The sequence below is a fragment of the Schistocerca piceifrons genome, chromosome 3 (assembly GCF_021461385.2).
Source record: "Schistocerca piceifrons isolate TAMUIC-IGC-003096 chromosome 3, iqSchPice1.1, whole genome shotgun sequence".
Lineage (NCBI taxonomy): Eukaryota > Metazoa > Arthropoda > Insecta > Orthoptera > Acrididae > Schistocerca > Schistocerca piceifrons.
The window spans coordinates 211,595,685-211,617,353 of NC_060140.1; the positions used below are offsets into that span (position 1 = coordinate 211,595,685).

The following is a 21,669-nucleotide window of genomic DNA, read 5'->3' on the forward strand; positions in this document are numbered from 1 at the left end:
AATGCGTAGAAGGTATCATCAGAGTTATGAACATGAAAGCATTTAATTCATTTTACCACTCTTAATGGCTTCATATATTCATGATTTTTTTCTTTCTGCTCATCTGTAACAAAGAACCTTCCGAATCATATAAGTTTTATTTACGTCTTTCTATAACCAATATTAAAAATAGATCCTTTAATTTTCATGTTCACTTATTAATATTACCATGTGTACTCAATACAGCAAAAAATGGAGGTATATCCACTTGAAAATGAAGGTGTATGAGGCTGAAAGACCTAAGTCGAAACGAGGCCACGGAAGTATACAACATTCCATTATAATTACAAATAGTCTTGGGAGAGCGAGCCATGACAAAACTATATCGTCTGGTGAGCAAGATGTATGAGACAGGAGAGACACGCTCAGACTTCAAGAAAAATGTGACAGTTCCAGTCCCAAAGAAATTAGGCGCTGACAGGTGTGAATATCGTCAAACTACCAGTTTCGTAAGTGACGGTTGCAAAATACTGAAATTACTTTCTTACAGAAGAGTGGAAGAACCGGTTGGAGCCGACCTCAGGGAAGGTTAGGAAAAGAAGGGAGGTGCGAGGCAATACTGACTCTAGGACACATCTTAGAAGATAGATTAAAGAAACGCGAACGTACGTTTCTAACATTTGTAGACTTTGGACAATGTTGACTGGAATACTCTCTTTCAAATTCTTAAGGTGGCATGGGTAAAATACAAGGAGGGAAGGGCTATTTAGAATTTGTACAGAAACCAGATGGCGGTTGTACGAGTCGAGAGGCATGAAAGGGAAGCAGTGGTTGGGAAGGAGGTGAGACAGGGTTGTAGCCTATCCCCGATGTTATTCAATCTGTATATCGAGCAAACAGTAAAGGAAACAAAAGAAATATTTCGAATAGGAATTAAAATCCACGGAGAAGAAATAAAAACTTCGAGGTTTGCCGACGACGTTGTAATTCTGTCAGAGAGAGCAGAGGACCTGGAAGAGCAGTTGAACGAAATGGACAGTGTCTTGAAGGGAGGCTATGAGATGAACATCAACAAAAGCAAAACGAGGGTAATGAAATGTAATCGAATTAAATCAGGTGATGCTGAGGGAATTAGATTAAGAAATGAGACACTTAAAGTAGTAAACGTGTTTTGCTATTTGGGGAGCAAAATAACGTGATGGTCGAAGTAGAGAGGATATAAAATGTAAACTGGCTATGGCAAAGAAAGCGTTTCTAAAGAAGAGAAATTTCTTGGCATCGAGTATAGATTTAAATGTCAGAAAGTCTTTTCTGAAGTATTTGTGTAGAGTGGACCCTTGTATGCAAGTGAAACATGGACGATAAATAGTTTAGACAAGAAGAGAATAGAAGCTTCCGAAATGTGGTGCTACAGAAGAATGCTGAAGTTCACATGGGTAGATCACGCAACTAATGAGGAGGTACTGAATAGAATTCGAGAAAAGAGGAATTTGTGGCACATTTTGAGTAGAAGAAGGCATCGGTTTGTAGACAAATTGTGAGGCATCAAAGGGATCGCCAATTTAGTACTGGAGGGTAGCGTGGAGGGTAAAAATCGTAGAGAGAGAGATGAATACACTAATCATTTTCAGAAGGATGTAGGTTGCAGTAGTTACTCATAGATGAAGAAGTTGCACAGGATAAAGTAGTTGCATCAAACCAGTCTCTGGACTCAGGACCACAACAACAATGGGGCTTCACCAGTCGAGTCCCTCTTATTGTCACCAGTTATTTATAGTTGCGTGAACGTACGTTCGTCATTGTGAGGAAATGGACTGTAAACGACCATTAGCGTGGTTGCGCCCTACCTGAGAGCCAGTCGACCCCGCCGCCGTCCCAGATGCGTAGCCTGGTGGAGCAGCGCGGCGGCGCGGCCGTGGCGTTGCTGGCGGCGGCTGCGGCCGCCAGGCCGTGCGGCTGCAGCTGCGGCTGCGGCGGCTGCGCCGAGAGCAGCGGCTGCTGCGAGTAGGACACGAAGTAGAGCCACACCACGTCCTGCGGCTGGCCCGCGAACAGGTAGCGGCACGTCGTGTTGGGCGGCAGCGTGTGGCGCGGGCTGAGCACGGTGCCCGCGCGCCCGCGGCCCAGCGTCCACACCTCGTCGCTGTCGGCGCTGCTCGCGTTCACCACGAACTCGCACCTGCCGGTCACAGTACTACGCTACCTGTCCCAATCTGGAACTCCATTCACATATCAATAGAAAAACCTCGCTACTCGGTATTAGAATTTATTGAAAAACTAGCGGCCCATCCCAACTTCCCACTGGTAACCCTAAGTTTCTATGACTGCACGACATGTTTATAGACTGTCCAGTCACCTTAACGTGACCATCTGCCAAAAGTCTGAATAATCACCATTTTCTGCGCTGACCGCTGCAAGATATGCAGGAACACAGTAAATGACGTTATGGAAGGTACAGACAGGGATGTGGAGCCACGCCGACTGCAGCGCCGTGGCCTGTTGCGGTAGGTTTCTCGTCTGATATGTCTCACAGATACTTGGTTGGTTGGTTGGTTGATTTGGGGTAGGAGACCAAACAGTGAGGTCATTGGTCCCATAAGATTAAGGAAGGCTGGCGAAGGAAGTCGGCCGTGTCCTTTCAAAAACCCATAACGATCTCCATACATACTCTGCAAACTGTTGTGTAGTGCAAAGCATAGGGTATTGTATTGTACTGTATGTTAACCGGGGACCTAAAAACGACGGAGAGGCTCCGTCCCCGCCGCAGCCGCAGGCCACTTCACCCCTCCGCCGCCCCACGCCGAACTCAGGGTTATTGTGCAGTTCAGCCCCCGGTGGACCCCCCCAGGGAACGTCTCACACCAGACGAGTGTAATCCCTATGTTTGCGTGGAGAGGTGGTGTACGTGTACGTGGAGAACTTGTTTGCGCAGCAATCGGCGACATAGTGTAACTTAGGCGGAGTAAGGAGAAATGGAAAACCGCCTAAAAACCATCCACAAACTGGCCGGTTCACCGGACCTCGATACAAATCTGCCGGATGGATTCGCGCAAGGGATTAGGCGCTCCTTCCCGCCCGGAAAGCCGTGCGTTAGACCGCACGATCAACCGAGCAGAGGGTACTTAGCATTGTACTACATGTTAGAGTTTCTTCCCGTTCAAATCGCATAAGGAGAACGGAAATATGACTGGTTAAATGCCCTTTGTGCCTGTTATTATTTGTCTAATCTTGTCTTGGCGGTCGCTACAATAGCCTTATGTAGAAGGCAGAAATATACAGGGTGATTCAAAAAGAAAACCACAACTTTAAAAATGTGTATTTAATGAAAGAAACATAATATAACCTTCTGTTATACATCATTACAAAGAGTATTTAAAAAGGTTTTTTTTTTTTCTCAAAAACAGGTTCAGAGATGTTCAATATGGCCCCCACCAGACACACGAGCAATATCAACCCGATACTCCAACTCGTTCCACACTCTCTGTAGCATATCAGGCGTAACAGTTTGGATAGCTGCTGTTATTTCTCGTTTCAAATCATCAATGGTGGCTGGGAGAGGTGGCCGAAACACCATATCCTTAACATACCCCCATAAAAAAAAATCGCAGGTGGTAAGATCAGGGCTTCTTGGAGGCCAGTGATGAAGTGCTCTGTCACGGGCTGCCTGGCGGCCGATCAATCGCCTCGGGTAGTTGACGTTCAGGTAGTTACGGACAGATAAGTGCCAATGTGGTGGCGCTCCATCCTGCTGAAATATGAATTGTTGTGATTCTCGTTCGAGCTGAGGGAACAGCCAATTCTCTAACATCTCCAGATACTAGTCCAGTTACAGTAGCACCTTCGAAGAAAAAGGGACCAAAAACTTTATTGGCTGAAATGGCACAGAAAACGTTCACCTTAGGCGAGTCACGTTCATACTGAGTTGTTTCCCGCGGATTCTCAGTGCCCCATATACAGACATTGTGACGGTTGACTTTCCCGTTAGCGTGGAAAGCTGCTTCATCACTAAACACAATCTTTGAAACGAAAGATTCATCTGTTTCCATTTGAGCAAGGATAAAATCTTATCAGCTGCAGACAGTGCTTGAACCAATTTCAGACGAGAAGGTTTCATAACTAACCTTTTTCGTAGGACTCTCCATACAATTGATTGTGGAATTTGCAGCTCTCTGCTAGCTCTGCGAGTCGATTTTCCTGGGCTGCGAACAAATGCTTGCTGGAGGCGTGCTACATTTTCATCACTCGTTCTCGGCCGTCCAGAACTTTTCCCTTTGCACAAACACCCATTCTCTGTAAACTGTTTATACCAACGTTTAATACACCACCTATCAGGAGGTTTAACACCATACTTCGTTCGAAATGCACGCTGAACAACTGTCGTCGATTCACTTCTGCCGTACTCAATAACACAAAAAGCTTTCTGTAGAGCGGTCTCCATCTTAGCATCAACTGACGCTGACGCCTAGTCAACAGCGCCTCAAGCGAACAAATGTACAACTAAATGAAACTTTATAGCTCCCTCAATTCGCCGACAGATAGTGCTTAGCTCTGCCTTTTGTCGTTGCAGAGTTTTAAATTCCTAAAGTTGTGGTATTCTTTTTGAATCACCCTGTATTTCTACATTCTACACTTAATAGTTCTTCCAGTTAGCCTCTCGCAGGATAGTCTGAAATAAAGCATTCGCCAGCTCGGTTTCTTCAGTTTCTCCCATGGGTCAAATAATCCTGTGACAGTTCTTGAGGCCCTTCCACAATACGCCCAATACCCTCTGATAGACCACTTTTATATTGATCTGTCACTCTTCACCAACGTTGAAAGAAACACCAGTGACTTACAAATGGTCTCATATGTAGACTGACTGTTTTTTCCGGTTTCCTGCCAAAGATCAAAAGTCTGTCAGCTGTCTTACCTACGACTCATCATATGTGGCCATTCCACTTCATGCTCTGCAAAGTGTTATACCTAAGAGTAAGTTCGATGCACGACTGATTCCTTTTGTAATACAATGATAATCACAGGATACTAGTTTTGGCGCAGCGTTTAGTCTTTACATTTCTGCACTCTTGAAGAAAGTTTGCAAACTTTGCACCGTTTTTAAATCTTATCAAGATAAGATTGAAAGTTTGTGCAGCTTTTTTCTGACAGTACTTCAAAATCCATACATATAATACAAACGAATGTACGAAGGGTGTCCATTAAGTAATGTAACACTTTTTTTCTGAAACTAGGTTGGTGTTACTGACGATTCCACTGAACCATATTATTCCCCACTCTTCTGGCTACAGAACCCTATTTTTGAATATAGTCTCCGTTCCATGCGGCAGCCTTTCACCACCTTATTGGGGGGGGGGGGGGCTGTACGTCCACATGATACCACTCTACTGGTCGACGTCGGAGCCAACGAGTTGCTGCATATGTAACCTCCCTATCATCAATGTACCGCTTCCCGTGGAGTGCATCCTACATTGGGCCAAACAAATGGAAGTCGGAAGGTGCGTAGGCGGCAAGGAACCAAGCGGGCGCACACCTTTGAGTACTCCTACTTGGTTGACGAGTGTTTCAGCACTACCAAGTGTTTGATTGTGATCCGTTGATCAGATTGTCCGCACGTTGCAACACTGCATAGAGTCACTGCTGCGTATGCCAAAGTCGCACGCGGGAGATCGGACAGGTTTGCGCAACCTTGTCGCGATAATGACAGACGCTTCGCTCGATGACTCACTGTGATTTTGTTCACTGTCAGGTGTCTGTAGACCGGTTGCAAGGGCCTCTGCTTTTCCGCCAAATGAAATTCAATGACAGCTCTCTCTTAAGAAAACACCTCTGCTACAGACTTCATTTTGAAGGCTACGTATAACGCCACCACCTATCGGAACTTCACGAATCTGAAGCGGGAATATTTCACGATAAACTCTAAATTTTCAACCAAAATTGGCCGAGATAAAAAGGGTTGCGTTATTTATTGAATGCTCCTTGTATGTATGTCTGTCCATATGTATGTATGTACGAATGTAAGCAATGTCTCACAAGAAAACACCGACTGACTTTACGGAGGGGTTCCTTACAAAACAAGAAAAAAATTATAGTAAACAAGAGCTCTAATGCAAATACCTTAAGAGATACGACCACTTGTTCATCTTCGAAACTATGAAACGAATCTCTTCCACTGCAAGCTGGTCGCTTTTCATATTTGGGGAGGAGATAGTATGAACCAAAACAAGAAAAAGTATCCAGCAAGCATGGGCAGTTCTTCAGTGGAAGAGATGTGTGTCACGGTAACGAAGATAACAAGTGCTCATAGCTCTGAAAGTATGCATTTTAGACACCATGTTCAATAGACATTTTTTCTTGTTTTGGTCAATACTTCCTCCTCCCAAAGTACGAAAAGCAAAGGCCTTGCTGTGGAAGGGATCTGTTTCACAGTATCGAAGATGAACAAGTGCTTAAACCTCTTGAGGCATGCTTTAGAGCTCATGTTTACTAGATTTTCTACTTATTTCTATAAAATGGACCTGTCTCTTAAGTTTGTCGGAGTGTCTTTTGGGACATCCTGTATGTGTATGTATGTTTAATACCTTCTCCTAAACCCATAGACCGATTTCAACCACATGTGGTGTACGTATTACTTATTATCTGAAGAGAATCGCTGTGGAGTTAAAAGCCACCTATCTATGAAAGGCGCGGACAAGGGAGTGAAAATTAATGTAGATTATGAGCCATGATCGTATCGATCAATCCATCGCTAGTTCGCGGTAGTGGGGTAGCAGCTTTGGTGGTTTTCCAGCCGAGGAGCTTTGACCGGCATTAAGGCTGGAAGTTGAAATTCGCCGGCCGAATTGGAAGGAGCACTTGCATGATCCCAGACCCGTTTATTTCGGCTGGCTGGAGCGATAGTAAATGCCGGCCGGAGTGGCCGAGCGGTTAAAGGCGCTACAGTCTGGAACCGCACGACCGCTACGGTCGCAGGTTCGAATCCTGCCTCTGGCATGGAAATGTGTGATGTCCTTAGGTTAGTTAGCTTTAAGTAGTTCTAAGTTCTAGGGGACTTATGACCACAGCAGTTGAGTCCCATAGTGCTCAGAGCCATTTTTGATAGTAAACGGCTTTTGCGGAGCATGGACCTCGTCCTGCGAGAACGGTATTTGGGTTAGCAGTGGTGGCGATGGGACTGGAAATTTTCCTGTGTTGAGCATGTGGAGGTCTTTAGTGCCCTTTCGCTACCGATTCATCAAATATTTTTTGTGAGATTACTTCTGTGACTTCTGCGCCTTCTTTCGTTAAAGTCGTAGTGCTGCGACTAGTTTCTTCTTCGTGGGTCTGCTGCGTTTGCTGTTTATGGGGTTCGCTCCGAAGGAACTGAAGTTTACCTTAATCGGAGGAGCTCTGTTTCATTACAGACATTAATCGCAACTGTTTGTGAAATGCCTCAAAGTTGCGTGGTCTGTGTTAAGGAGCTAGTAGACTTACGTAAATCAGAACTATGTGTTTAAATTGTTCATATTTCGAGTGGCTTGCTGTGGACCTTGTTGAGGGCTGACCTGCGTATTGTTCCTCATTTTAAATACAGTGAAGTCTAATTTAATCAGAGTTTCTTTGGACCGTAATCAAGTAAGGTAAGCACTTTCCAAACATTTTAGTGAGGTTAGTTCAATTTAATCAGAGTCGCGTTTCACCATAATTATTTTAGTTAAGTGTTTGTCAAACATTTTGGTGGGCTTGTTGATTAACTCGTCCTGAGATTTTCAATGATAAATTCTGCTAAAATAACAATGTACTTCCCACTGTAGCTGTATTGTATTGTATGGAACTGGGGACCTAGAAAAGAAAGAGGGACTTCGTCCCCGCCGTAGCCCTCAGTAGTTCACAACCCCACAACAGGCTACAGCAGTCCACTCACCCCACCGCCACCCCATACAAACCCAGGGTTATTGACCGGTTCGGCCGACCGGCCGACAGTGGACCTCCCCCCCCCCCCCCCCCCCCCCCCCTCTCCTAGGAATGTCTCACTCCAGATGAGTGTAACCCCAATGTTTGCATGCTAGAGTAATTATGGTGTATGCGTACGTGGAGAAAGTCCTTGCTCAGCAATCGCCGACATAGTGTAACTGAGGCGAAATAAGAGAAACCAGCCCGCATTCGCCGAGGCAGATGGTAAACCAACTTAAAAACCATCCACAGGCTGGCCGGCACGCCAGACCTCGACACTAATCCGCCGGGCGGATTCGTGCCGGGGACCAGTAAGCTAAGCAGTTCATTAGATAGCGCGGCTAACCGGGCCGGCACTGTCGTTGTTATGGGCAGCCTGGTAAACCAAGTTTCACATCTTAGATTTGGTTGTTAGCTATTTGAAACAGTGCAGTTTACGTTAGTAAGAGCTGCCAGATTCGTTACTTATGGGTTGCGTCTTACTGCAGAAAATGATGTCAGTGAGTTTCAATATTCTTCCATTTCAAAATAGTGTCTAATGACTGTTCCTCCAGCATAATCAGTACAAATAACTGTTCGCCAATTAATTTTCAGGGCACATAAGGTTTTCACATTCCTGTAATAAGAGTGCTACCCATTATTAAGTGCTTTGTTGCTTATCAACATATTCGCTGACTAGATGGATACGTGTTTTTTATTAATCGGTGCTGCGTGCACACTTAGAATTTGTCCGGGTGCGCGAACCTTCGGGTAAAGTCTGGCGCCGGCGGGCCAGCGCTGCGGCCGCGGCGACATCGAAACACATGGAGCAGAAGCACCTGGAACCCTCCGCCTCTCATCGCCTTGACGCTTCAAGACATTACGACGCCACGGCTATATAGAGCCCACCCTGCTGTCGCAGTAATTCAGTGTGGATAGTTTCATTCAGTGCATGCTGCGGACGTGTTTAGTGTTCCGACTTCAGTGTCTTGTGGACTGTTTTATATGACTTTATTTTATTAGTTTACTTTAATGAATTAAGTTTGCAATGGATACATTTTTTACCAAAGAGGCGCGCTTGCAAGTTGATGATACTGCAAGTCGACCTCCAACAATTATTGTATTGTCAATTGCTTCGTCGTCTTCAGGCGAGAACCGTTCACAGCCGAAAACTGGACAATCCGGTAAGAGAAGATCTTTTCAGAAGTCTTGGTTGATCAAATATACATGGCTAGAATATGAAGCATCTACCGAAAAAGTTTTTTGCAAAACCTGCAAAGAGGCAGATGCTAAAAAAAATCTATTACAACTTTCTTCAAAAAAAGATATTCTAACTGTAAAAAGGCTTTGAAAAAATTCCGTCTTCGTGAAAATACGTTTACGAATAAAGAAGGTGTTCTGAAACTAAATACTATCACTAACCAAAGTGTGGCCTCCCAACTGAATGAACAGTTAGATAGTGATATGAAGAAACCCCGTTTAGATCTTCAGAAAATTTTTACTACCAAGCAATTTCTATGTCGACAAGGACTAGCAATTAGAGGGAACGAAGATGTAAACTCAATTTTTTCTTTCAATTGCTGGAACTCTGAAAGACTGAAATACCTGAGTTTAAAGATTGGTTAGGGCGTTCGGGGTATAAGTGGACGTCCCGCGATATTCAAAACGAGGTCATTGATCTACTAGAATAGTTTGTGTTGAGAAAGGTATTGGCTTCAGTCAAGAAGACTGAACACTTTTCTATTATGATTGACGAAACAAGTGATTCTTCGATTCATGAACAAGTGTCATTTTGTTTCATACTGTCGATGATCCCTTAATCATCAATGAATACTTTATTAGCTTATACGAGACCCCCAACACTGAATCACGAACTCTGTTTAGTATTTTAAAAGACGTTTTTGCTCGTCTTGATTTGTCAATGGATAATTTAAGTGGACAGTGCTATGATAATGCCTCGAATATGATAGGTAAGTTCAAAGGAATAAAAAAGTTAGTTTTGGATATACAACCAAAAGCACTTTATGTGCACTGCACACCAAGGACATAATAAACACCGTAAGGGAATCCAACAAAAGAATGGGACTTTTCAGAAGCATACGCTGTGAGAGCGCCAACGACCAAGCTGGTCTACGACCCCCTTTCCCGATTCGATGAACTATGCGAGCTTCTAGTATCTTGAGAATAAAGAAAACATTGAAAAAATCTGAAGCACTTCCAGAATTTTTGAAACATTTTCTGCAGAGGACATAATAGAGGCAGGTTACAAATGTGCAGTCTACCTTGAGTCAATGTTACAATTCAAGACTATATTTCTTTTTACGTCTTTATTGCCATGCAATGAACCCAGCAGAGAATGTCAATGAGAAAATTCTACGCCCTCATCTACGTGTTGTTGATCTGGAAAAAATGATTATAAAGAATCCGCCTCGATTGCAAATAGAAATCGGATGTTGACCTAGGTTTCGGCGCGGATAACCACGCCTTCTTCGGAACACACATATATGAGGGCTTGATTTGTATATTGATTGGAAGGCGTGATAGTTTTGAACACTTTTGAGAATTTTGTTTAAAAGGAAAACCTTCACAAGTTGATTATCCTTCGCTTCCTCGGAATCGAAGTATACTAAAGAAGTATGAAAACAACGAAGGCAGATCACTGCACACTTTCAAAACCCCAAAGGAATACTACAAAGTTATTTACATTGAAGTTTGTGAAACGGTGCAATCTTGCATTACTGAGCGGTTTTCTTCAACTGGACTCACACAGGTCATTGCAGTTGAACAAGAGTGCATGCTTTTACTAAACAGAGGTGAAACAAATTTGGAAAAATCAATTGAGTTTTTCAAAAATGACCTAGACATTGAGAGACTGCGCTTACACTTGAATACGTTAGCCGATATCGCTAATAAAAAACAACTGATCTTAAAAAACATGCGTGATGTAAGAAAGTACATTACACAAGAGGCTGCAGTTGGAGAAATGTTATCTAAGGTAGTGACGTGCATTAAGCTTTTCCAGGTAGTTCCAATCACGGCAGCAACAGCAGAATGGTCATTTAGCGACCTTAGACGCCTGAAGTTGTATCTCCGATCAACAATGGGACAAAAGCGATTGAACAACTTGGCTGTTACTCATGCCCACCGAGATGTTTTGGATGAACTGGATATCCGACCAGTCATCAATGACTTCAAATTCAGTAATCCAGTCTGACGGTTGACATTTGCACGTTTCTAAAGACACTGTAGTCCTAATAATGGCATTTACAGCAGTATTAAAAATCTTTATAAAATACCGAATAAATACATAATGTTAAATTTTAAGTTTCGAAATATTTGTACCAGTTTAGTACTGTATTACTATAGTACTGAATTAGTTATTTTCAAATACTTAAATATTTTTAGGGTGTAAGACCCAATTAAAACTCGCTATTTACATACTATTTGGCTGAAAGTATTGGGCATACTGTATTAACTTTATTAACTGTATTAGAGCATTAACTTTGAGATATTGTTTTCATTTAATGAACCCTGAGCCTTATTCAAAGTTGGCTTAAATTAACTGCTTCACTTATTAATCAAAGTGCTGTTGCTGTGCGACAGCAATATTTCATATTCTTTTAATTATAGTTTAGGATTTATTTAAATATGGTTCAAATGGCTCTGAGCACTATGGGACTTAACATCTATGGTCATCAGTCCCCTAGAACTTAGAACTACTTAAACCTAACTAACCTAAGGACATCACACAACACCCAGCCATCACGAGGCAGAGAAAATCCCTAACCCCGCCGGGAATCGAACCCGGGAACCCGGGCGTGGGAAGCGAGAACGCTACCGCACGACCACGAGATGCGGGCCAATTTAAATATAACTTCAGTATTTTTAGAGCTATATATTCGCTGCTCTGTAATAGTATGCCAGCATGTTTATTACGTAAATTAAATTAGCTTTTTACGAAAATACCTTGCGTTCTTATTTTTTTTTTTTTTTTTTTTTCAAAGGCAAAAAATGTGTCAGGCTTTTCGAGTTTCCCGGAGTGTCGAGAGTCCAGTTTTCGGGGTTCTAATGTTGGTCATACGACTCCAAAATGCTTTAAAAAACTTTAAAATTTACTATTTTTCATCTAAAATGTAGAAAATTTCCCGAGGTAAGACCCCCACAATACTTTTTATAAGTTGGCGCCCCTGGACGAGTTCACATGCTATCCGTCGGGTTATCCCATCTTGTAAGTGTTAAGGTTTTGATTGAAACTTCCTGGCAGTTTAAAACTGTGTGCCCGACCGAGACTCGAACTCGGGATCTTTGCCTTTCGCGGGCAAGTGCTCTACCATCTGAGCTATCGAAGCACGACTCACGGCCGGTCCTCACAGCTTTACTTCTGCCAGGTTTTGATTATTAATATGCACCTTGGCTAATTTCAGATACCTGTTACTGTTTGACAAACTGCTTAGTTTCTTCATTGCTTGAAAGATCTTTTCCTGACGTCAATTGCTAATGTTATCTCACCCTTAATATTTGACCAGTTGTTTAGTTTTTTACTTGTTTTTAAAAGCTGTTTTACTGATGTAGGCCGGCCCGGTTGGCCGAGCGGTTCTAGGCGCTACAGTCTGGAACCGCGCGACCGCTACGATCGCAGGTTCGAATCCTGCCTCGGGCATGGATGTGTGTGATGTCCTTAGGTTAGTTAGGTTTAAGTAGTTCTAAATTCTGGCAGACCGCTGCTCGTGGCACGGACGGGCACTTTGGACTGGGACCGGCTGTGGGACGAACTACAAAACTTGTCAGGACAATACAGTGCAGGGGTGGGAGTGGGGGAAAGGAGGGAAGAAAGTTTTAAAGTGCCTATTGAAAAACAGATGGGAAGAATTCTAGGCTAGGTCTCGGGTGTTGGTGGTTGCCACGCACTGCTCCAAACTTCGTCTTTTGTTATTCTTTTGGTTTTACTAACACGCGCAATTAGCGCTTTTGTGAAATAAAAATGTTGCAAATAAGAAGACAGGGTAGTGTAAACTAACATGGCTATGGAGAAATAAAATGTGTAATTAACGGCAGTGAGTGCCCATATAGTAAGTGACTCCCCGAAGCTGGGACAATAACTCTTCAGCATTATACAGGGTGCTCTGAAATCCCCCTTACAAACTTCTAGGACTTGTAGAGGGGACTGAGTAGACGATATTTAGAATTTGAATTGCCCGAAAATGTACCGTTCCCGTGCTATAGCCACTTGAAAACATGTTTGCTACGTAGGTATGCAAGGGTAGTCAGACTGGGAAGGGGGGGGGGGGGCGGGGGGATGCTTACGTTCGATCGTCTGATGTCATTTGACGTCTATCCTTCCTACTGATCTGATTCGAGCTTCATTCACATGTCTGTGAGTGTTAGAGCAACATGGCTGAGTACATGTTTGCAGAATATACCAACATCTGGACCAGAAATTCAGACACAAATGGATAGGCCGAAGTGGTCCAATCGTATGGCCTCTACGATCACCGGATTTAACACCATTAGACTTTTTCCTCTGGGGTCGGATAAAAAGTTTGATCGGCGCGTGATAGCCGCGCGGTCTCAGGCGCCTTGCCACGGTTCGCCCCGTCGGAGGTTCGAGTCCTCCGTCGGGCATGGGTATGTGTGTTGTCCTCAGCGTAAGTTAGTTAAAGTTAGATTAAGTAGAGTGTAAGCCTAGGGACCGATGACCTCAGCAGTTTGGTCCCATAGGAACTTACCACAAATTTCCAAATTTCGAAAAAGTTTGGTTTACGAGACTCTTGTAGAGACAGAAGAAGTTCTGGCTTCACGAGTTGTGATCACTGCGACCAGATGCGATAGAACATGTACACCACATCATCATTCGTAGGTACAATGTATGGACCGAACTTGGTGGTCGCCACATCGAACTTACTCGTAGTGGACCGGAATGCTAACCCTTCTTTGTAAAGGACAAAAACATTTCAAGTTTAACTGTAAACAACAGTGTTTGTGAAAACTGAATAAGTTGAGTTGTTGCTTCTTAGTTTATTAATGTGTGGAAAACAAATGACGCACTAGCTTACGCCTAATAAATTATCAACATGCTTTCAAATGGTTGTAGCACGGAAATGGTAGGCTTCTGGACATGGGCTAAAAATAAAAACAGTCCTAGAAGTTTGTAAAGGGAATTTTGAGATTATATAATACTTCTCGCGTTAAGCTGGAATCCGCGTTCGACTCCCGGCCCTGGGCCTGGCACAAATTTTCACCTATTGCCACTAATACTCTTAGGTTAAGTGGCCAGCAATACTTTAACTCAGTACGCGGGCCTTTATGTAACATTATATGTGGGGGGAAAAAAATATCCCAGTTCGTGTTCCAATATGGAATGGTGCGCCGGAGGAGCGACTCTTGTTAGTTATGAACCAGAATCTTGCTACTCTTATCTCTATCGTCATACGTGAAGGAAGCAATATGTTGGTTGAGTCTTCTAGGAACATACGCTCTCGGAAGTCTAGCACGTCTCTTGTAGCGTCCGTCACTCGATTTGAATGAGCATCTCTGTGACATTTCCGAGCTTGCTAAACGAACTGGAGACGAAACACGCTGCTTTGTGTCTTCCTTATTTATTCTATGTATTCTTCATGCCAAGTGTGGCGGCGCGCTCGCGTAATCCGCCACCACAGCATTTGTATCCGGCGCCTGCCAGCACGCAAATACGAACACATCGGGCCGCTGCCAGCGGCACCTCTTCCGCTTACATATTCTCCGCCGCACCCAGATGTTACCGAGTTACACCATATCCGTGCAGGTGTGCATTCAGTTTTCAGTGATGGGACTATGTACCTGCACCGTTGATAGTTGTGTTGATGTTTGTCATTATTCGGCATGCACGTATTAGCTGACATAATTTTTTTTTCTAGTGGTTGTCAATAAAGAGTGTAGATACAGAGTACGGGTCCTAGACTGAGCGGCAATATTCAGGTACGTCGAGCCACCTTCGTAGATGTACCAGACGTCCTGCCTTTCCGTATGCATACTTCCAAACACTTAATGGATGTGTTTAGATTGACTTATTGGTAATCCTTAAACCTAAGTTTACGCAATATACTAACAAGCGAAAATATTATGACCATAATAGCTCGTTTGTCCTTCTTTGAAACGAAATACATCGCTGATTCTGTGTATCAGGGATCCGACAGTTTGTTGGTACGTTTGTGGAAATATGTGATATTAAGTGTCTGCACACAGGTCATGTACGAGGGTGAGTCAAATGAAAACCTTAATTTTTTTAAAAAAAATATTATTTTTTGTGGAGAACTGGTACAAAGCTGTATCACTTTTCAACATAATCTCCCCCACGCTCAATGCAAGTCCTCCAGCGCTTACAAACTGCATAAATTCCTTTAGAAAGAAATTCTTTTGGTAGTCAGCGCAACCACTCACGCACCGGGTGGCGTACCTCTTCATCAGAAAGGAACTTCTTTCCTCCCATTCCGTCATTGAGTGGTCCAAACATATGGAAATCACTTGGGGCAAGGTCCGGTGAGTATGGCGGATGAGGAAGACACTCAAAATGCAAGTCTGTGATTGTTGCAACTGTTGTACGGGCAGTGTGGGGCCTTCCATTGTTATGTTGCAAAAGGACCCCTGCTGACAGCAATCCACGTCGCTTTGATTTGATTGCAGGCCGCAGATGATTTTTTAGGAGGTCTGTGTATGATGCACTGGTGACAGTGGTCCCTCTAGGCATGTAGTGCTCCAAAATGACGCCTTTTTCGTCCCAAAAGAGAGTCAGCATAACCTTCCTAGCTGATGGTTCTGTTCGAAACTGATTTGGTTTTGGTTGATGAGGAATGACGCCATTCCTTGCTCGCTCTCTTCTTTTCCGGTTGGTGGAAGTGAACCCAGGTTTCGTCCACAGTAACGATTATTGCAAGGAAGCCATCACCTTCTCGTTCAAAGCGCCGAAGAAGTTCTTCACAAGCATCAACACGTCGTTCTCTCATTTCAGGAGTCAGCTGCCGTGGCACCCATCTTGAAGACACTTTGTGAAACTGGAGCATATCACGTACAATGTGGTGTGCTGACCCATGACTAATCTGTAAACATGCTGCAATGTCATTCTGTGTCACTCGGTGGTTTTCCTTCACTATGGCTTCAACTGCTGCAATGTTCTGTGGAGTCACAACTCGTTGTGCCTGACCTGGACGGGGAGCATCTTCCACTGATGTCACACCATCCTACTTCCTACTCCATTCGTAGACTTGCTGCTGTGACAAACATGCATCACCGTACTGAACCTTCATTACTCGATGAATTTCAGTAGGTTTCACACCTTCACTACGCAAAAACCTAATAATAGAACGCTGTTCTTCCCTACTGCAAGTCGCACCTAACTAACCTAAGGACATCACACACATCCATGCCCGAGGCAGGATTGGAATCGGCGACCGTAGCGGTCGCTCGGTTCCAGACTGTAGCGCCTAGAACCGCTCGGCCACTCCGGCCGGCTATCACGTGTCTGGCTCCGAGACACGAACAATTATACTGCTGAAAGGTGACATCGCCGTCGGAGACGACATCATACGTGAAGGGATGCAGGTGGTTCATAGCTGTCAACGATTACTACCACAGATCCCATGCAAACGCAGGAGAAAGTCTCCCACAGCGTAATAGTGCTCCAGCCAGCCTGTGTCCGTGGCGCGCTGCACGTTTTGAGCTGCCGTTCACCTCGATGACGCCGTTTATGGGGACGAGTAGTGTAGCAAAAATGTGATTTACCCGAAGAGCCGGCACGTTTCCATTGATCGACGGTCCTGTGCCCTGTGCAATCGTAATTGACTATGACGTTGGGTCAACATGTGATCACGTAAGGGTGGTCTGCTGTGTAGTTCCATGTTCAACAATACACGACGAACGTTGTGCTCCGAAACACTACTGCGTGCACCAGGATTGTGTTCCTTAGGCAGAGATGTCACACATAACCATCTATCCTACTTCACAGAGCAATAAACCCTCCGAACTCCACGTTCTGTGAAGGGTCGTGGACGTCAAACCATTCAGCGTGTAGTGATAGTTTCACTGTCCTTTTACCTCTTTCGGTAGACGCTCACGATAGTATCACATGAAAATTCGTCCAGCTTCCCCGTTTTCGAGATACTCGTTCCCAGGCTCTGCGTAATAATAATCTGCCCATTGTCAGAGTCGCTTATCTCAGTCGATTTCCCCACTTGCAGCCCGTATCTTCGCTGGAGTGATCCCCCATCTGTGTCTCCTCCGCCTCCATACTTTTGTTACCGCGTCACTGCCCGCGACGCCACCAGGCGATTTCCAACGTAGCGGTGCGCAATGGTCATAATGATTCGGCTTATCAGTCCCATTCGTCGATGACTGATCGACGGATAATCCTTGGACGTAGTGTCGATTCTTTGCAGATCCTCTCGTTACTCCAGAAAACTGTACAGCGCTAAGACTTCTCTCTGTATAGCAACGAACAGCCTCATGGTGCTTACGACGTTACACACGGAATAATTTGCATATACTGAGTAATCCGGAATCAAACTGGAGAAAACGGTGGTTCACATGCCCTTCTAGGTACAGTCGTGCTGAAAAGTATCCGAACGACCTGAATTGCATTTCGCCTGATTCGAATGGAACCCACATAGCGCAGCTGTCTAGCAGGTCCTCTAATCGCCCCTCGGTACAGTCGTTTGACTATTGAAAATGGTTCAAACAAGTCACCACTAGAAAACACTGCTCTGTATCGCAATAACTCAAGATGTAAAATAATACCAAGGCACTACAAATATCAGGGAACATCTTATCACAGATAAGACAGTTCTTCAGGCTTGTAAGCTCACATTTATTGCAATAAATGACATACATGAAATGTTACCACTCTCATTATTACGTCAGATAGGTAATTCACGTAGTAAGTTCGTCGTATTCATGATTTCCTCTTCAAAATAACATACCGTACTTATTATTTAACACAAAATGACACTAAAAATTTAAGTTATTCACGAGCAGCTAGTTGAGAATATGTATGAACTTCAAATGACACGACGAACCGCCTCGTTCTGCATATGGATTCAAAGCCAGGTCATGCAGACTAAGCAAAGACTTCGTGACTGACGGAAACTAACAGCCATTCCTGACTAGGCATACAGAGAGTGATATACCTCGACTTTAGACAGTATCAGTTAGCAAATATCAACTTTAAATTACATAACGTAAACATTGTTAACGGACGCGAATTCCTACCCAGCATCTATTGTCCTTGTTAACGAACTACGAGAGATGTTAAATATTGCTTCTTCACAAGTAACTTACTTGAAATGGCGTGAGGTAAAGCTTTGTGTTGGACAGGGTTTCGAACTCAGAACCTAATTGGATGGTCATCGAAGCACAATCAACTGTGACATATCGGATTTTTTTCGGCAGTAGCTAGATGTTTTAACTGAAATGACGAGATGAAGCATTAATTTTTTCTTTCCCAGGACTCCAACCTGGCACCTATCGCTGTTATATCTAGAGAAAACGAACGTTAAAAACGGGTTTGTTACACCAGCAGCGGCATGTCATCATGTTTGAACTAGAAATAATATGACGAAGAGTTCAGTGATGACAAGGAATCGAGCCCCACACATATCGTTGTTGACTGCAAACAAGGAGACGTCAGCTACCGAATTTTTCTCAAGCAGCAGCTCGGAATAACATCCTTGAATTTACAATGATATCGCAAACAGTTCTGTGTCTCACTAGGACTCAACAACGTCAGATACCGTTAGTGTTGACAACGAATGAAAATACATTAAAAATCAAAATTGTTACCCACCAGCAGATAGGTGTTCTCATGTTAGAGCTTGATAATACATAATGAAAGCTTTAGTGCCGGGCCACGATTCGAACCCTTTCACGAGCAATATGTGGAGATGTTGAGGAATCTGCAGTTTTGAACATACAACAAATTGCAGTCTCTGTATTGTCACGAAGGGATCAAATTCCGCGTTAAGTTCGGTCTGAGTTGCATTCCCAGATCAGAACCTATTTTATCCACATACAGAAGCTCAAATAAAAGATGGAATAAGTGTCCTGTGACCCTACATAGCGTTAGTTTCGTCACTAGAAATAAATAACTAGTATAAGAAAGGTTACTGTTGATAGAGTTTCTACGTGTCGCGACTCCTGATTTTATTGTGGTTCAACCTAACTTCTACTTGGTAGAGGAGGAATATCATGTTTAACATGAATGTCAGACCACAATGCCATTATACCTTCTTCACTTGGCGTGGCCAGAAGAGAACAGAATCTGTCTCTCCTTATCAAATATCATCAGCAGAAGTTGGATTTTTTTTTTTTTTTTTTTTTTTTTGGGTCTCCTTCCTGCCCTTTAACCCGTCCTTTACGCTCGCCAAGTGTTGCCTTCTCGGCCCGCCTTTAAAGAATGATTGTAACTTGATGATAGCCGGCCGGTGTGGCCGTGCGGTTAAAGGGGCTTCAGTCTGGAACCGCGTGACCGCTGCGGTCGCAGGTTCGAATCCTGCCTCGGGCATGGATGTGTGTGATGTCCCTAGGTTAGTTAGGTTTAATTAGTTCTAAGTTCTAGGCGACTGATGACCTCAGAAGTTAAGTCGCATAGTGCTCAGAGCCATTTGAACAGCCATTAACTTGAAGATGTGGAAACACGCTTCTTCTGAACGACAAACGAAGTATGCCCCTTCTGTTGCCTTTGTTTGCAACATGGCTTGAATAAAAATAAATGTAAATTCCATTGAGAAGGCAGTCACATAATTGTTATGGAAATGTAACTGCATCTGTAAATTTCGTTCTCCGTGCGTGGAAAAATGGAAAGAAGCAAACTCATTATTGCTGATAAGTAAAATTCTCTTCTTCAGAAAGGTAATGAATTAAAGTAGGATTTTACACATAAGTAACATAAATATATCTTCCTGTGAAAAGTAGGAGTGAAAGAAAGAAACTAAATAAAGGGTAGATACCAGTTTCATCACTGTGTCGTATGCTTCTCTCAAAACAAAGTAATATATACATATAGGTTTAACTCGTTTATATTTATGATCTCCTCTGTTTACTTGCTGTTGGATATCCTCCTCTTGCTACGTGAAGTGCAACCTTGTACCACAAAGCATTCGTCTAATATACGAAATGCTTCGGTGGATAATGTAAATTACTCACTTCTATTGGTTACAGTATTGTTTTAGTTAAAAAATTTGCGTAGTTTTCCTTGTATTTTTTAGTACACATCAACTTTTGGTGCTCAGTTGTAAGGTATACCCAGAAGTCCTCCCTATTGCTTGATTCTTTTGTTAGGATGTAATGCACCGTTTGGCCTTTGAACCAGTTGATTGCGTTTCGTTTTATTTTAGGGTAAGGTATACTGTCAGGGTTTAAAAATGCAGCAGGCGTGACGGCGTTGGGCGTAGTTCTGCTGACGCTCGCTATCTTTTGTCTTATGTAGAGCCATATGTCTTTTACCTTGTCACACAACAATCTATGCTCTTCGGTATCTGGTATATTACATAATGTACACAGCGGTGACTCGGCCAATCGAATAGAGTGCAGTTTAGAGTTCGTCGTAATTTTCCTGTTTACAGCATAGTACCATGTCGATCTAACATACGTTGGCAGGTTTCGGCAGTGAATATTTTGCCATATTGTTTCCCAGTTATAACAAGGATACTTTTGTTCTACGTCGTTTCTGGGTTTGTCTTTCATCAAGTTATTGTAAAGTTCTTACACTTTCATGATGTCTTTTTCAGGGATCCTTGCCTGTATGTAGCTGTATTCCGCTAAAAAGTATTTCAAGTGGTATAGTCCGTTGGGTATGTGTTGGACATTTATAGGTGTGCTGATGCCAGCAGGAGCTATTTCATTTAACAAATGTGCAGCAAGGGTGCCACGTGGTTCCTTCCATTGTTTGTATGTGGTTGAAAGGTATAAGGCTTGCGCTTTTTTGCTGATATCGGTGAGATTTAACCCACCGCATTTCGTAGGGAGCATCAGAACGTCATATTTGACTTTGAAAATATGACCGCGGCTGACAAAATGTCCTAGTGCAGATGCGATACTTTTCGACAAAGGCGCAGGTGGTGGCAGAACTTGTGCTACGTAATTAACTTTGGATGTGATGTATACATTTGCCACTATTACTTTCTGAAGTTCATCGAGTTTCCTAATACTATTTGCTTGTACAGAGGCGCGTATGCTGTTAAGTAATTTTCGATAATTCGCAGCAATAGTGTGCTTGATATTTCTTTTAAAATCTATGCCGAGACATTTCATGGTTTCAAGCTCGCGTAACAGACCCTGCGTTTGCGTCCCAATTCCACGGCCGATGTTGAAAATCCCCGACTTTGTTCTATTTAGTTTTGCACCAGATGCCTGTTCATATTTTGTTACTATTTGTAGTGCGCTCTCTACTTCAGTGCCATTCACGACTAGGAAGCCAACATCATCAGCGTACGCCTTGCACACGATCTTTTCTCCATGTATTTGTAGCCCTTGTAGATGTTTCATAAGGAAGGCAAGCAGGGGCTCGATGGCGATGGCGAAGAGTGCCATTGACATTGGACACCCTTGCCTAATGGAGCTGGTGACGTCCATCGGGCGGCTAATGTGCCCATTGATGACAAATCTGGCCGAGTTGTTTGTTAATGTATTTCGTACTACTGCTATGAATCTAGGAGGGAAGCCCATTGCGCTCATGTTCCGAAGGAGAAAACGATGATTTACCCTGTCGAATGCTTTATCAAAGTCGAGTGAGATGAGTGCACATTTTATTTTGCAGACGTC

At 43.5% G+C, this 21,669-nt stretch overlaps 1 protein-coding gene across 1 annotated transcript in view; it reads right to left on the bottom strand.

Moving 5' to 3' along the window:
- The window catches only part of LOC124788519, a 497,715-nt gene that overhangs the window by 66,873 nt on the left and 409,173 nt on the right, over positions 1–21,669 (bottom strand). Inside the window, exon 8 of the mRNA XM_047255787.1 lies at positions 1,827–2,158. Within this exon, the coding sequence (XP_047111743.1) occupies positions 1,827–2,158 (332 nt within the window). The remainder of the gene's footprint in view (positions 1–1,826; positions 2,159–21,669) is intronic.